The 15,483-nt window shown below is 45.7% G+C and overlaps 1 protein-coding gene across 1 annotated transcript in view; it reads left to right on the top strand.

The window, feature by feature from the left end:
- The window catches only part of ubr4 (ubiquitin protein ligase E3 component n-recognin 4), a gene marked incomplete at its 5' end in the record, with an annotated part of 98,586 nt that overhangs the window by 64,881 nt on the left and 18,222 nt on the right, over positions 1-15,483 (top strand). Inside the window, 21 exons of the mRNA XM_080534371.1 lie at positions 117-344; positions 459-537; positions 785-1,009; positions 1,317-1,485; positions 2,001-2,145; positions 2,396-2,481; positions 2,645-2,732; positions 2,878-3,071; positions 3,552-3,791; positions 4,142-4,280; positions 4,875-5,000; positions 5,430-5,558; positions 8,766-9,118; positions 12,670-12,760; positions 13,252-13,336; positions 13,489-13,616; positions 13,715-13,844; positions 13,965-14,122; positions 14,285-14,394; positions 14,642-14,783; positions 15,185-15,266. Of these exons, the coding sequence (XP_080390497.1) occupies positions 117-344; positions 459-537; positions 785-1,009; positions 1,317-1,485; positions 2,001-2,145; positions 2,396-2,481; positions 2,645-2,732; positions 2,878-3,071; positions 3,552-3,791; positions 4,142-4,280; positions 4,875-5,000; positions 5,430-5,558; positions 8,766-9,118; positions 12,670-12,760; positions 13,252-13,336; positions 13,489-13,616; positions 13,715-13,844; positions 13,965-14,122; positions 14,285-14,394; positions 14,642-14,783; positions 15,185-15,266 (3,127 nt within the window). The remainder of the gene's footprint in view (positions 1-116; positions 345-458; positions 538-784; positions 1,010-1,316; positions 1,486-2,000; positions 2,146-2,395; positions 2,482-2,644; positions 2,733-2,877; positions 3,072-3,551; positions 3,792-4,141; positions 4,281-4,874; positions 5,001-5,429; positions 5,559-8,765; positions 9,119-12,669; positions 12,761-13,251; positions 13,337-13,488; positions 13,617-13,714; positions 13,845-13,964; positions 14,123-14,284; positions 14,395-14,641; positions 14,784-15,184; positions 15,267-15,483) is intronic.

Genomic DNA, 15,483 nt, shown 5'->3' with positions numbered 1-15,483 from the left:
TGAGTAAGACGGCGGGGGGGTGTTCACCATTCCCAGGCCCCCCCTCGATCCTCACACCACCCACAAACACACACTAACTCTCCCTTCTCCCCCCTCCCCCATATGTCTGGCTGTAGTACCTGATGATCCAACAGACTCCGTTCGTGAGGCGGCAGGTGCGGAAACTGCTGCTGTTCATCTGCGGCTCCAAGGAGAAGTACCGTCAGCTGCGGGACCTGCACACGCTGGACTCCCACGTCCGCGGCATCAAGAAGCTGCTGGAGGAGCAGGGCATCTTCCTCCGCGCAGGCATAGTCACGGCCACCTCGGGGTCCGCCCTGCAGTACGACACTCTCATCAACCTGGTAAGGTTCCGACCTTAACGTCGGTCGGAAAAAAAAGGACAACTCCCTGACGCCGGTGTCGCCGTCACCCCTCGTTCTCGTGTTTGACGTCGGCGTCTTGTCTCTCCCTCCCAGATGGAACATCTGAAGGCCTGCGCTGAGATCGCCACCCAGCGGACCGTCAACTGGCAGAAGTTCTGTATGAAGGACGACTGTGAGTAGCTCGGGATTGTTAGTCACTCGCTTTTTCTGTAACCTCATTTTGAACGCTTACGGCTTCAGTCACATCGGGTAGACCGTTAAGCACCAGGTTCAGTGGAGGATTGTGTCTGAATGTTGGACTCGACGCGCCATCTTTCTTCCCTCTTGTGCGATTGTTGTTGTTGCCCTGAGCGTTTCGTTCCGGCGACTGTGTTCTCTGGATATCATAAATAACTTTGGGCTTTTGATTGGTCCTCCAGCGGTGCTCTACTTCCTGCTCCAGGTGAGCTTCCTGGTAGACGAGGGCGTGTCCCCGGTGCTTCTGCAGCTGCTCTCCTGCGCCCTCTGTGGCAGCAAGGTGCTAGCCAGCTCCTCTTCCTCCTCGGGAGGGGGCTCTGGCGCCGGCATGGGGGCCTCCCAGCCCTCCCAGAGCAAGTCCTCCAGCAAGAAGAGCAAGAAGGAGGACAAGGAGAAAGACAAGGAGGGTGAGCTGAGAGAGAGAGAGAGACCCGTTCCTATCTGTACAGCTGCCTTTACTAACCAACGGTTTGTTTGTGTCAGTAACGTGTCGTCCTGAGACTTCTTCCAGAAGTGTTCCTACGCTTGTTATTAAGGTGTCATTATTTCGCACACACAGCCTCATACAGCAGATATTTCGGGAATATATCAATGGTGGACTGACGAAAAAAGTACTTAACATAAAAGAACGTCTATCGTTTCGTCATTTGGGTGAAGTTTCCCTTTTTAAGGGTTGGGTTTGGTGTGATGAGCCGGTGTGTTGTCTCTGAACAGGCGACGGCGTGGGCAGCCAGGAGGACCAGCTGTGTACGGCTCTGGTCAGTCAGCTCAACAAGTTTGCAGACAAGGAGACGCTCATCCAGTTCCTGCGCTGCTTCCTGCTGGAGTCCAACTCGTCCGCCGTGCGCTGGCAAGCCCACTGCCTGGCGTTGCATATCTACAGGTTTGTATTCAGAAAGTCCTCGGCCACGCCCACTTGTAGATGGATTTTGGAGTGGTCTCTTAATTTTTTCCCAGAACTGTAGAGACATACCCATGATGGAGACACACACAACACCTGCCCCACCTCCCTGTTCTCCCCTGCGCGCAATTAGCAATGCTGCTCTTTAGTCCACTTTACATTTCAAGACACAGGCATTTTATAGGACCGTACAGTTCATACTAGGTGTTGTGAATCCAACTCTTTCTTCAGATAACTCTTTGTGTTTGTCTATGCTTGTGACTTTGAAGATCAGATCACATTTTATGTCCAATTAATGCCAAAAACCAGGTCATTCCAAAGGGTTCACTTACTTTTTCTTGCCACTGTATGTGGTGAATAATAAGGCCGATCTTGACAGTTATAATCGGGGTGGGGGTGGGGGTCTTTCGTTCATATTGCGTTTTATCAGAACCGACGTTGTCCACATGACCAGCTGGTCAGCTGACGGCCCCTCCTGCCCCTCCTCCTTCCTCCAGGAACTCCAGTAAGTCTCAGCAGGAGCTGCTGCTGGACCTGACCTGGGCCATCTGGCCCGAGCTGCCCGCCTACGGACGCAAGGCCGCCCAGTTTGTGGATCTGCTGGGCTACTTCTCCCTCAAGACGCCCCAGACAGAGAAGAAGGTCAGACTGAAATGACACTGGATTTATACCTCACTTTAAAGTCCCAACAGATAGCATTTACCATACCATGTTTATTTCTTTCTTATACTACATGTTCTAGTAACTACTCGGTGGTATAGGGGCAGCTGATTGTCAAGTGTTGCCTTAAAGGGTTTCGGAAATGCATAATAACACTGTGGACAAAACTTGAATCACCAAAACTAGAATATTGACAGGAGCAGCTTTGCATCACATTCTTCTTGTTTTCCAGCTGAAGGAGTACTCCCAGAAGGCTGTTGAAATCTTGAGGACGCAGAACCACAATCTGACCAACCACCCCAACTCCAATATCTACAAGTAGGTCTCAGTGAAGACATACTAGATATAAAACAATTAAAAAGTTGGGGTAAAAAGCTAAACACTAATACAGGCCTGACTGACTATACAGTCTGCTGTCACATTTCTCACTCCCAGGTTTTTCACCCATGAAACGTTACGTATTTCTTGTTTTGTCTTCCAGCACCCTGTCTGGCCTGGTGGAATTTGACGGCTTTTTCCTGGAGAGTGACCCATGCTTGGTCTGCAACAACCCGGAAGTGCCCTTCTCTGTAAGTGCAGCCTTCAATGTGTTCTATTTTGTTCTATTTTGTTCTATTTGCAGATCAGTTTATTAAAAAAAGAAGTGGCTCACGTTGAATTTTCTTTCCGCATCCAGAACTTAATCCAGTCTTTTCCCCCATTACGGCTCCTCAGAATATCAAACTGTCGTCTATCAAAGTGGACACGCGTTACACCACCACGCAGCAGGTGGTCAAGCTCATCGGCAGCCACACCATCAGCAAGGTCACAGTGAAGATCGGCGACCTCAAGCGTACCAAGATGGTCCGCACCATCAACCTCTACTACAACAACAGGACCGTCCAGGCCATCGTAGAGCTGAAGAACAAGTGGGTTTTTTTCCACCGTCACCTAGTGAATACCAAAAGAAATCATGACACTATCCATAAGATGATGTCATCTCGTTTCCCTTCGTTTTCAGTCGGCTGGATTCGATCGCTGTAGTGAAGCCTTTTCAGTGTCACAGAGCTTCGCTGAGTGCATGTTGTGTTTCCACTTTACCATGTTGTGAGCTAAGGATTATATGGTTCTATCTCCGTTTAGGATAGTTCAGAGATATTGAGCATCAAAGTTTTTACATTCCATTATGTTTTGTGAGATGGAACCTTTGTATTTTATTAATTACTAACTCAAAAATGTCAACATTTTAAAAATAACCCCACACAGGCATTAATAAACACCTAATGGATCAGATTATGTAAAAAAACTACATTTTGACAAAAATGGAGATGGAACCTTATAATTCTAACGTCACGATGTGTAAAAAAATAAAAAATAACTCTCCCTCCCTCCCTCCCCCCCCCCCCTAGACCTGCTCGTTGGCACAAAGCCAAGAAGGTCCAGCTCACCCCGGGGCAGACGGAGGTGAAGATCGACCTCCCGTTGCCCATCGTGGCGTCCAACCTGATGATCGAGTTCTCCGACTTCTACGAGAACTACCAGGCGTCCACGGAGACCCTCCAGTGCCCCCGCTGCAGCGCCTCGGTGCCCGCCAACCCGGGAGTGTGTGGCAACTGCGGGGAGAACGTCTACCAGTGCCACAAGTGCAGGTAGGCAGGAGACCCAAGTTGGAGAGAGAATAAGGGGGGGGGGTTATGAGTGTCAACCATTGGGAACCTGTGGACACATTGTTCAGTGGGTTGGGAATCGTTTCACACTCAGAACAGCAAGACAACACTCGCTGTGATGCCTGATGCCCACGCAGTGCTGAGGTCGAATCATTTGAACATTGAACACAGCAACACCTAAATGGTTTGGTGCTCAAAGTTTCATGGAAAAGCTGATTTACATTTTATGCTGGTTAGCAATGGGGACACTATTCTCAACTCTTTTTTTACGTTGAAGGGGATATATGTTTTGGTTATACTACTATCTACTTTTTGGTCGTTCTTCATCCAAGGTCCATCAATTACGACGAGAAGGACCCCTTCCTGTGCAACGCCTGCGGCTTCTGCAAGTACGCCCGCTTTGACTTCATGCTGTACGCCAAGCCGTGCTGTGCCGTGGACCCCATCGAGAACGAGGAGGACCGGAAGAAGGTATGGTGTTCGGTCATTCCCACGCGCCATGGGGAGGCTGTGGCGCAGGATGGGGCGGCTGTGGTGGCTGTGGCTCAGGAGGTTCGAGACCCGGCTGGCCACATGTTGAAGTGTCCTTGGACAAGACACTGAACCCGTGTGGTAGTGGTGGTCTAGTGTGAGTGAGTTGGACTTGTGATCGGAAGGTTGTGAGTTCAAATCCCGCCTGAAACCACACCACTACTAGTGTGCCCTTGAGTAAGGCACTTAGCCCTCAGTTACTCCAGGGGGAATGTCCCTGTAATTCGTAATTGTAAGTCGCTTTGGATTAAAAGCGTCTGCTAAATGGCAAAATTAAATTAATTAACCCCAAATTGCTCCCAATGAGCAGGCATGGTAGCTTGCATGGTAGATTGCTCCCATTGGTGTGTGAATGTGTGTGTGAGTGGCTGAATGAGAGGCCGTTGTAAAGCGGTTTGGAATAAGGCGCTATATAAGTCAGTCCTTTTACCATTCACGCACAAAAGTCGTAAGTCTGACACTCCCCTAAAAATCTGCCTCAGTGCGATCCTCCCTCACTCTCCCCTGCGGTGTTCTCTCTGCTGCCCCCTGCAGGCGGTGACCAACATCAACACCCTGCTGGACAAGGCTGACAGGGTGTACCACCAGCTCATGGGCCACCGGCCGCAGCTGGAGAGCCTTCTGTCCAAGGTCAACGAGGCCGCGCCCGAGAAACCACAGGTGAGACACGGCCACACACACATCACACACACACTCTCTCTCTCACACACACACACCCTCACACTCACACACTCACACACTCTCGCTCACGCACTCCCACACACACCCTCACTCTCAGACTCATCACACACCCACACACACCATCACTCTCACACGCTCACACACATACACACTCTCGCTCACACACACACTCCCACACTCACTCTCACACACTCCCACTCTCTCTCACCCGCTCATACACTCACTCACTCACTTCATCTCTGTCTGTCCAACGGGGGACTAACACTCGCCTTTGACCCTCCTAAAAAGCACAGATAACCTCTCAGACACACTTACTCCAGCCGACGTTACCGTGATTAGAGGAGGAGGGTTGTCAAATGTTGTTTTTCCGTGAAGGTCCTCTAATCCCTTCTGTCACGTCTCCCACAGGACGACTCTGGAGCGGCGGCGGGGCTCGGCACCTCCACAGCCAATGTGAACCGCTACATCCAGCAGCTGGCCCAGGAATACAGCGGTGACTGCAAGACCTCCTTCGACGAGCTCTCCAAAATCATCCAGGTGAGAGGCGGGAAGGGGGGGGAAGGGGGGTGGTGTCCACCATAACCTTGAGCACACAGAGGTTCCACGTCCAAGGCTCATCGCCCCACACCCTAACGGTGTGTTCCTTAACTAGCTCACTGCCGGAACACTCCTCACGCCTAGAGTGGCGAGTGTTTTTTTTTTTATGTGGTATTTACACAAGCGACAATACTTTTTTTTGGTTCCAAAACGAAGAATCTTAATTTCTGCCATTTTTGGGGGTGAATTAAAGTCACCCTCGGCACTCTAGATTTCGGCGACTTTATTCACCTTCGGCACTAAATGAAAACAGATCTGGGTGGGGGTCATTTGACCCGACGAGTAAATAATTTTTTTATATCTTTGCGCTCAATCAAATTCCAGGACCCTCCTTTTATGACTTTTCCTAGATATGTGCGTTCTACCACCCAGTATCCTTCCATTTTCAAAACCCCATCAGGATAAGCTAGCATAAAGCTATTTTGCAGTTCTTCTGTGTAGGAGGCAGGCTAACTTACAAGCCGGCCAACTAGTGGTCGTTGTGTGTAAGTAGCAGCTTCCCATTCTAAAGACAATGGTCATTTGCCCCCCCCTAGGCGGCTCTTATAGTAGGTAAAATAGGCACGGCTGTTCTAGTGTTAAAACACCCCCCCTCCCACTAGGGGTGGGACGATTAGAAAATGTCATGTCACGATTATCGTGGGCAAAATAATCGCGATCCACGATATTATCGCGAGAATTAAAAAAAAAAAAAAAAAAAACTTTTTTTTAGAATGCCAATAAAACACACTGTAATCACTTTAACTTAGATTTTGTTGTATTTTTATTGATAACATCATTTTAAAAACATATTGACAAAAATAAAAATCTTTAATAAAATCTTAAATAAGGTAATGATAAATTATAAGGTATCACTGCATAAATAAAGGAAAAAAATACTGTCAAACAAAACTTGAACACTGACACTTTTCTGTCATCAAACTGAGTGCTAGCCTTGTGGCTTAGAGACTTGAAAGCTTCAAGATAGGTTAAAGTGCAAAAATGTCAACAAAATGTTCACTTTTTCTGCCTTTAGCTGTGCTCGGAGAGGTGTGAGTATGTGCCCACTGGCACTAAACACTCTCTCTGAAGGAACACTAGTTGCAGGTATGCATAGAAGCCTGCGTGCAACCCTGGAAAGGTGAGGCAATGGACACGGGGCCGATGCAGCCATGGTGAGAAGGCTAGCATACGTTAGTGACTGACTGACAAGGCTGACTTGACAGTCACGTTACCCATGCAGGCTGAACAATCGCGGGAGACAAATTTCTGTGAGGATATTTGCGCGCGGCTCATGTGAGAAATCTCAATTATATTACTATTTATTTATAACATACGATTATTACATCCTCCCTCTCGCCAGTTTGGGGCAACATAGACTTCTCCCCTGGTGCCACGGATAGGGGTTTCAAGCGGTGGGACAGCAAAGGGATGGTTACTATCGGACATTTATATGATACGGAAATACTACTTTCATTTGACCAATTATGTAAGAAATATGACCTACCACGAAATGAGTTTTTCAGATACCTTCAGATACGAAGTTTTTTAAATAGCCAAAAAGACACTGGCCTCTGTCACCAACCCTCTCCGCTGGAGGAGATAGTCTCTGCTGGAAAGACGAGAGGCATTCTGGGGCTTGGGTATAGAGCACTTTCGAAATATGATAAAGGCAAACCTGCATTTACGCCCAAAGACTGGAATAATGACCTGAACATTAATACTGATGCAGCAACTTGGTCACTAATATGGCAATCGGCAAACGACATCTCAATCTGTAATAGGACGAAGGAAACGCAATTTAGACTACTACAACGTTTGCAGATTACTCCCCAACTTAGACATAAAATGGATCATAACAAATCGGAAATGTGTACAAAGTGTATTACCGAGGTTGGGAGCTTTGTTCATTGTGTTTGGACTTGTAGATATATAGATGATTACTGGAAAGGTATAGTGGATAAAATTCATCTAATTCTAGATGTTACATTGGATAAGGACCCCATGTGTCTATTGTTTGGGTTGCCAGACAAACAACTTAAAAGTATGCATTCCAAAAGACTTCTGTGTATCCTCACTTTTTGTGCAAGGAAAAATATATTGCTGAAATGGATAGACTGCAAACCGCCTACAATAGCTGGATGGCACAAGGTAATTTTTGATATGATTCCTATGGAATATCTGACATAAGTGTAAGATAAAGACATTCTATAAGATTTGGTCTCCGTTATTAGATTATATTGGTACCAGACTGGCTGCCATTGTAATGAAAGGTTTGGTGGATTACACTCAAGAAAGTACACAAGACTAATGTGTAACAGATCTACAATGTATGGGTCACAATATTATTTACTGTGCTGGTGTTGTGCTGCCGCTGTGTTTAGGACTGTAAGACATGGATGCTGTCCATGGAGGACGGAGGATGGGGGTGATCCCCCCATATATTATGGCATTTGTTGTCATTTTCTTTTCTGTTTATTTCTGATATGTGACATGGCCTCCTCCCCCCCTGTTTTTTTGATTTTGTTTTGTTTTGTTTGTCTTTGTTTTTTGTTTGAAAAAAAAAAAAAGAGAAAGAAAATTTTCTGTTATTGTTTATGGACAATGTACTGCATAACAAAGTGCAAAACTAGTTTTCTACTATTAATGGGACAACCTCCCCCACGGATACTAGTTGTTGTTGTTATGTCCTGTTGTGTACATGTCTCTGTGAAACTCAATAAAAATATTAACAACAACAACAAAAAAACACATAGGTCACATACATTAATACATACAATAAAAACAGACAGATCAAATCATGATACAGGTGATGGTACTCCTGCTGGGCATTGCTGCCTGACGCACCTCCAACAGTGCCTTTAGAACAGGTGTGCTGTGACACCTCACTGAACACCTATGTGGGCCTAACTGGGTCATCAGCTGGGGACCACCAGTCAGACAAAGCAGTGTTTATAAAATGTAGTGCCTATTTAAAAAGTCCAGTCATTTAAAAATAATTTCAAAAAAAAAAAAAAACGATTATGACGATTATTCAACTAATTAAAATTCTCCACGATAAAGTTATCGCGGGTGTTTTTATCGCGATTAACGATAAACACGATAATCGTCCCATCCCTACCTCCCACACATCCTTACCCCCCTCCTCTATCCTCCTCTTCCCCTCAGAAAGTGCTCGCGTCGCGCAAGGAGCTGCTGGAGTACGACCTCCAGCAGAGGGAGGCGGCCACCAAGTCGTCGCGGGGCAGCAGCGGGGGCCTCCAGCCCACCATCACGGCCAGCCAGTACCGGGCCCTCTCGGTGCTGGGCTGCGGCCACACCTCCTCCACCAAGTGCTACGGCTGCGCCTCGGCCGTGACGGGCCACTGCATCACGTTGCTGCGGGCTCTGGCCACCAACCCCGCGCTGCGGCAGATCCTGGTGCTGCAGGGCCTCATCAGGGAGCTGTTTGAGTTCAACCTGCGGAGGGGCACCGCCGCCATGAGGGAGGAGGTCCGCCAGCTCATCTGTCTGCTCACCAGGTGAGCGGGGTTGGGTGCACACACACACACACACACACTCTCTCTATGCATGCATGCACGCACGCACACTCACTCATCTATGCGCATACACACACACACACACACACGCACACACACACACTCTCTATGCATGCATGCATGCATGCACGCACGCACGCACACTCACTCATCTATGGATGCATGCATGCATACACACACACACACACACACATACACACACACTCTCTATGCATGCATGCACGCACACTCACTCACTCACTCATCTATGCGCAAACACACACACACACACACACACATACACACACTCTTTATGCATGCACGCACGCACACTCACTCACTCACTCACTCACTCATCTATGCGCATACACACACACACTAGGGATGGACGGTTTCCAATTATTGAAACCGAAAAACCGTCAAAGACTAAAACCGGGGTTTTCCGGTTAACCGGAAAAAAGAAAAAAAAGAGCGCCAATTTCAAATAATTGAGCCCTACTGCTACAATACACTCATGTCGAACACCATTAAAACACCGTAAGCACAGTCGCAACACATTTAGGCTACTTAGTTTCACAAATATAAGTGGAAAGGCAGACTTTTGTAAGCTACACCATACATGAAAACACATGAACACTTAACACACCAGCTCCGCTGATCCAGGGTGTACGCCTGCACGGAAGATCATCTCTTGGAACAGCGTCTTCATTGAATGAACTGCTTTCTCAATATCTTGGTTCTTAGACAAAGTTTCAGCTGCTGCTCAATGTATTTAAATATTTGAATACTGCTCAATAATCACTGAAATATTAGACTTAGAATTATGCAGTGAACATACTTAAAGCTTTTCATAAAAACCACATGCCGCGAGACTGACTCGTCCTGAACTGTCGTAAGTCAATCAACAAAGAATGCCCCATCAAAATAAAAGTGCCCATGGTAGAGCTGTCAAAATAGAGCTTTCAAAATAAATGTACTAATACAGATAGAGATAAATACAGAACTACCTTTGCGTCACTAAGTGGCCGCGTATCTTCTGAGACATGCGTTCTGTCATCACGTTCAGTAGCGCCTTCACACACAGTGGCGCTGTGCACAAACACTCTTGATCCGTATAGCTCTTGTTTTATTATATTGTGGTTTAGTAAATACTGCACTTGGAGTTACATTCAATGCATGATTTGTGCTATAGAACATAAATAAAGTTTGATTGATTGATTGATATCAAATCAAATCACATTTTATTTCTACAGCCCGTTCCAAATTATTATGCAAATGATATTTTTCTCAGATTTTCCTAAATAGTCGATGCAAATGACAATCAGTATAATTTTCAAGTCATCAACCGTTAGAGTATAATTCAAATTTTATTGAACAAACCTCCGAATGATAACAGTATTTTTTTAAAAAAATAAAAAACTCAAAATCCACTGTTCCAAATTATTATGCACAACAGAGTTTCAAAACATTTTATAGGTTGTAAAGAACTACAAATGGTAATTTGATGAATTTAGGGTTAGGGGGTCATATTAGGAGGTCATATTTACTGAAATCAAAAGCTATTTCAAACAAAAACATCTTAACAGGTCAAGTTACATGTTAACATAGGACCCCTTCTTTGATATCACCTTCACAATTCTTGCATCCATTGAACTTGTGAGTTTTTGGACAGTTTCTGCTTGAATTTCTTTGCAGGATGCCAGAATAGCCTCCCAGAGCTGCTGTTTTGATGTGAACTGCCTCCCACCCTCATATATATTTAGCTTGAGGATGCTCCAAAAGTTCTCAATAGGGTTGAGGTCAGGGGAAGATGGGGGCCACACCATGAGTTTCTCTCCTTTTATGCCTATAGCAGCCAATGACACAGAGGTATTCTTTGCAGCATGACATCGTGCATTGTCATGCATGAAGATGATTTTGCTACGGAAGGCACGGTTCTACTTTTTGTACCACGGAAGAAAGTGGTCAGTCAGAAACTCTACATACTTTGCCGAGGTCATTTTCACACCTTCAGGGACCTTAAAAGGGCCTACCAGCTCTCTCCCCATGATTCCGGCCCAAAACATGACTCCGCCACCTCCTTGCTGACGTCGCAGCCTTGTTGGGACATGGTGGCCATCCACCAACCATCCACTACTCCATCCATCTGGACCATCCAGGGTTGCACGGCACTCATCAGTAAACAAGACTGTTTGGAAATTAGTCTTCATGTATTTCTGAGCCCACTGTCATGCTGCAAAGAATACCTCTGTGTCATTGGCTGCTATAGGCATAAAAGGAGAGAAACTCATGGTGTGGCCCCCATCTTCCCTTGACCTCAACCCTATTGAGAACCTTTGGAGCATCCTCAAGCAAAATATATATGAGGGAGGGCAGTTCACATCAAAACAGCAGCTCTGGGAGGCTATTCTGGCATCCTGCAAAGAAATTCAAGCAGAAACTGTCCAAAAACTCACAAGTTCAATGGATGCAAGAATTGTGAAGGTGATATCAAAGAAGGGGTCCTATGTTAACATGTAACTTGACCTGTTAAGATGTTTTTGTTTGAAATAGCTTTTGATTTCAGTAAATATGACCTCCTAATATGACCCCCTAACCCTAAATTCATCAAATTACCATTTGTAGTTCTTTACAACCTATAACATGTTTTGAAACTCTGTTGTGCATAATAATTTGGAACAGTGGATTTTGAGTTTTTATTTTTTTTTTAAAAATACTGTTATCATTGGGAGGTTTGTTCAATAAAATTTGAATTATACTCTAACGGTTGATGACTTGAAAATTATACTGATTGTCATTTGCATCGACTATTTAGGAAAATCTGAGAAAAATATCATTTGCATAATAATTTGGAACGGGCTGTATAGCGCATTTCTCACAAAAGTGACCCAATGCGCTTTACAGAGAGCAGCGAAAATGATCTTATTTAAATGTAAGCGAGTAATTGTAAAAAAACTTTCCTATCTACCAATAACTGAAGGCAACTATCTTTCCCATAGAGTGATTCGTTACCCTTAAATATAATCCCAATTAGATATTAATCCTCAGTTATTCTTCACAACTGACCAAACCTCTCACTCATTGCGCGGCAGATTCAGACTGTATCATTGTTATTTTCACACACGACAAACATGTGACATGTTCCAGTTTTATTCTTTGAACAACATAGAATATACAATAGAATAGAAAACGTTCGCGCTCGTTCACGCTAGCCATTGTTTTTTTTCTCCTCACTCTCTGCTCTGAAGAGAAGCTGTCACGTGACCCGTCTTTTTAGACATGTCATTTATTTGACAAGTTATAACAAAGTTATAGTGTTTACAAAATCACTTTTATAGCATCTTCAACCACACACTCTTGTACACACTCTAGGCATGTATTATATAGCAATCTATGATATTTTGATAAAATGTAAAAAAAAAAAAAAAAGAAGAGGTTCTATTTTTATAAACCCCGGTTTTCGGTATAACCGAAAAACCGTCCATCCCTAACACACACACACACATACACACACGTGTGAATCCATTCTTATGTCTCACCATCTCCTTGTGCAGAGATCATCCAGAGGCCACTCAGCAGATGAACGACCTCATCATTGCCAAAGTGTCTGCAGCCCTGAAGGGCCACTGGGCCAATCCTGACCTGGTAAGTCCTCTCTCCTGAAGGTCACTCTCAGGTCACTCTCAGGTCACTCAACAATGTTGCCGGCAGAATTCCAGAAGGTGGCACTATAGCAACGGTTTGAATTGATCAAATTTGAGAGACGGTAACTTTTGAAGCGTTTGTCCTAGATACTCCAGACCAACACTGGCAGACCCGCCTCCATCCGCTAGTCAAACTGAAAACACACGTCCCAAAAGATTTTCCTCTATTTAGAATTTTTATGAAAATATAATATCTTATATATCTTCAAATATAAACCGTAAGTCCGATCGACATGACACTTGGTACATGAGAAGTTTGAGAACTTAGTCCCCACGTTACAAAAAATACCACTGTCCATTAAATCAGCACCATAATTAATGAAATATGCAAATGCAGCAGAAAAAAAAAGTGGTGGGCACTGCAGACCCATTTGTTGTTTTGAATCCCAGTTTGTCCCCTTTAAATATCTCTGCCTGGTTGTGTTCCTGTAGGTCAGCAGTCTGCAGTACGAGATGCTGCTGCTCACTGACTCCATCTCCAAGGAGGGAGGATGCTGGGAGTTGCGACTGCGTTGTGGTGAGTTCACTTTTCTGGACCTGATATTGCACAGAAAAATGTCAATCTGATTGTATGTACATTAGGAGGTAAAATGAGTCGGCTAATTAGCAATAAGAGCTGTGAACTTCCTGTTGAAGTGCACCAATACTCCTCTTCCTCTTCCTGTGCAGCCCTCAGTCTGTTCCTGATGTCAGTGAACATCAAGACCCCTGTGGTGGTGGAGAACATCACCCTCATGTGCCTGAGGATCCTGCAGAAGCTCATCAAGCCCCCCGCGCCCACCAGCAAGAAGAACAAGGTACACAGCAACACACACACACACACACACACACACGCACACGAAAGCACACACCGGGATGTCAGCCTCACCAGTTTTGTGTGTCCGGCTTTAATTAGGATGCTGCAGTGGAGTCCCTGACGACAGTCAAGCCCTACAGCAATGAGATCCACGCACAAGCCCAGCTCTGGCTCAAGAAGGACCCCAAAGCCTCTTATGAAGCCTGGAAAAAGTGCCTTCCAGCAAGATGTGAGTGCATGTCCATGTATTGGCTCTCTGTGGTCCCCTGAGGCAGCTTCCAGGAAGAGAACACCTCCAGAGAGGCTTTTTTTTAATGCAGTTTTTTCCCCCCCTTGTTGTCCTTCTCAGGTCAGGAGACGGTCTCCAAGCCCCAGAACAAGGTGGAGGTGCGCAGGCAGTACCTGCTGGAGAAGTATGTGTGGAAGTGGAAGCAGTTCATGAGGTCCAGGACCGAGGGCCTCTTCCCTCGCCTGCTCAAACTGGGCCACAACAACTGGCTGCGTCAGGTAAGGACCCTCTTTCTCTCTCTCTCTCTCTCTCTGTTTCTTGCCATACAGCGGTCAACTTTTTAAACGATTTCCCCAAGAAAGTGTTGAAATGCTGCTCTTGTCTCCCGAGTCCTTCTGGCAACGCCGGGTGTTGAGCTCTACCGTCATCCCCTCTTCCAGGTGCTGTTCACCCCTGCTACCCAGGCAGCCAGGCAGGCAGCCTGCACCATCGTAGAGGCTCTGACCTCCATCCCCAGCCGCAAGCAACAGGTGCTAGACCTCCTCACGAGGTGAGTCACCCATCTGGAAAAACACTGCTGGTAGTAGAGCCCCCCGGCCAGCCCCCCGGTTTACTGCACAGCCTCCAGGTTCAGCTGTCGAACTGTTGTTCTAATCGAGGTGTGTCTGTGTGTGTGTGTGTGTGTGTGTCTGTGTGTCTGTGTGTCTGTGTGTCTGTGTGTCTGTGTGTGTGTGTGTGTGTGTGTGTGTGTGTGTCTGTGTGTGTGTGGGTGTCTGTGTGTGTCTGTGTGTTGTCAGTTACCTGGACGAGTTGAGCATCGCGGGGGAGTGTGCGGCGGAGTACCTGGGTCTGTACCAGAAGCTCATCAAGCCAGCCCAGTGGAAGGTGTACCTCGCCGCCCGCGGCGTCCTGCCTTACGTTGGCAACCTCATCACCAAGGTACTCTTTCAAACCGCCACGAAGCGTCACCCTGCTTTTTTCCGGTCATTATAAATATCTATATTTATATATTTTTATTTTTTTTATTTTTTTTACAAATCTTTTTATTGCTAACAGCAGTCAGTGGCAAGTGACAAGAAGTTAATTAATTTAATTAATTAATTAAAGAAGTAATAGCAGTCTTTGTTTACACATTTTTTTTTTTTTTTTTTTTTTTTACCCCCCCCCACCCACAGGTATGCTTGGGCCGCAAATAATTTTATATATATATATAAATATTGAAATAAAAAAGGAAATAATAATAAAAGCAATCTGTAAGAATACGATATACAGGAAGAAAATGATGTCTCTCTTGATGTAGAGAGATTTTGGATGTATTTACAACACTTCTGTCCCTTTAGGAAATCGCCAACCTGCTGGCCTTGGAGGAAGCTACTCTGAGCACCGACCTGCAACAGGGCTACGCTCTCAAGAGTCTGACTGGTACGGAAACCTTCAACCCTCCAACAGAACAACTTGGGGGGTTTTAAGTGACTGGCATTCCCTGGGCATACACTCCGAACGGAGGGGGAAATGCAACTGCAACTGCATCTTTAGCTTTCCTGTTTCTGATGGGCTGTTTTTTTTAACGACTAGATGCATTTCACTATCGTTAGACCCTAACAGTTAGCAACAATTAGTTTGGCCCGCAAAAGTATAC

The sequence above is a fragment of the Nansenia antarctica genome (genome assembly GCF_963989245.1).
Source record: "Nansenia antarctica genome assembly, chromosome: 6".
Classification (NCBI taxonomy): Eukaryota; Metazoa; Chordata; class Actinopteri; order Argentiniformes; family Microstomatidae; genus Nansenia; species Nansenia antarctica.
The sequence above is the reverse complement of the archived record's forward strand: the minus strand, read 5'-3'. Positions and strand labels throughout refer to the sequence as shown.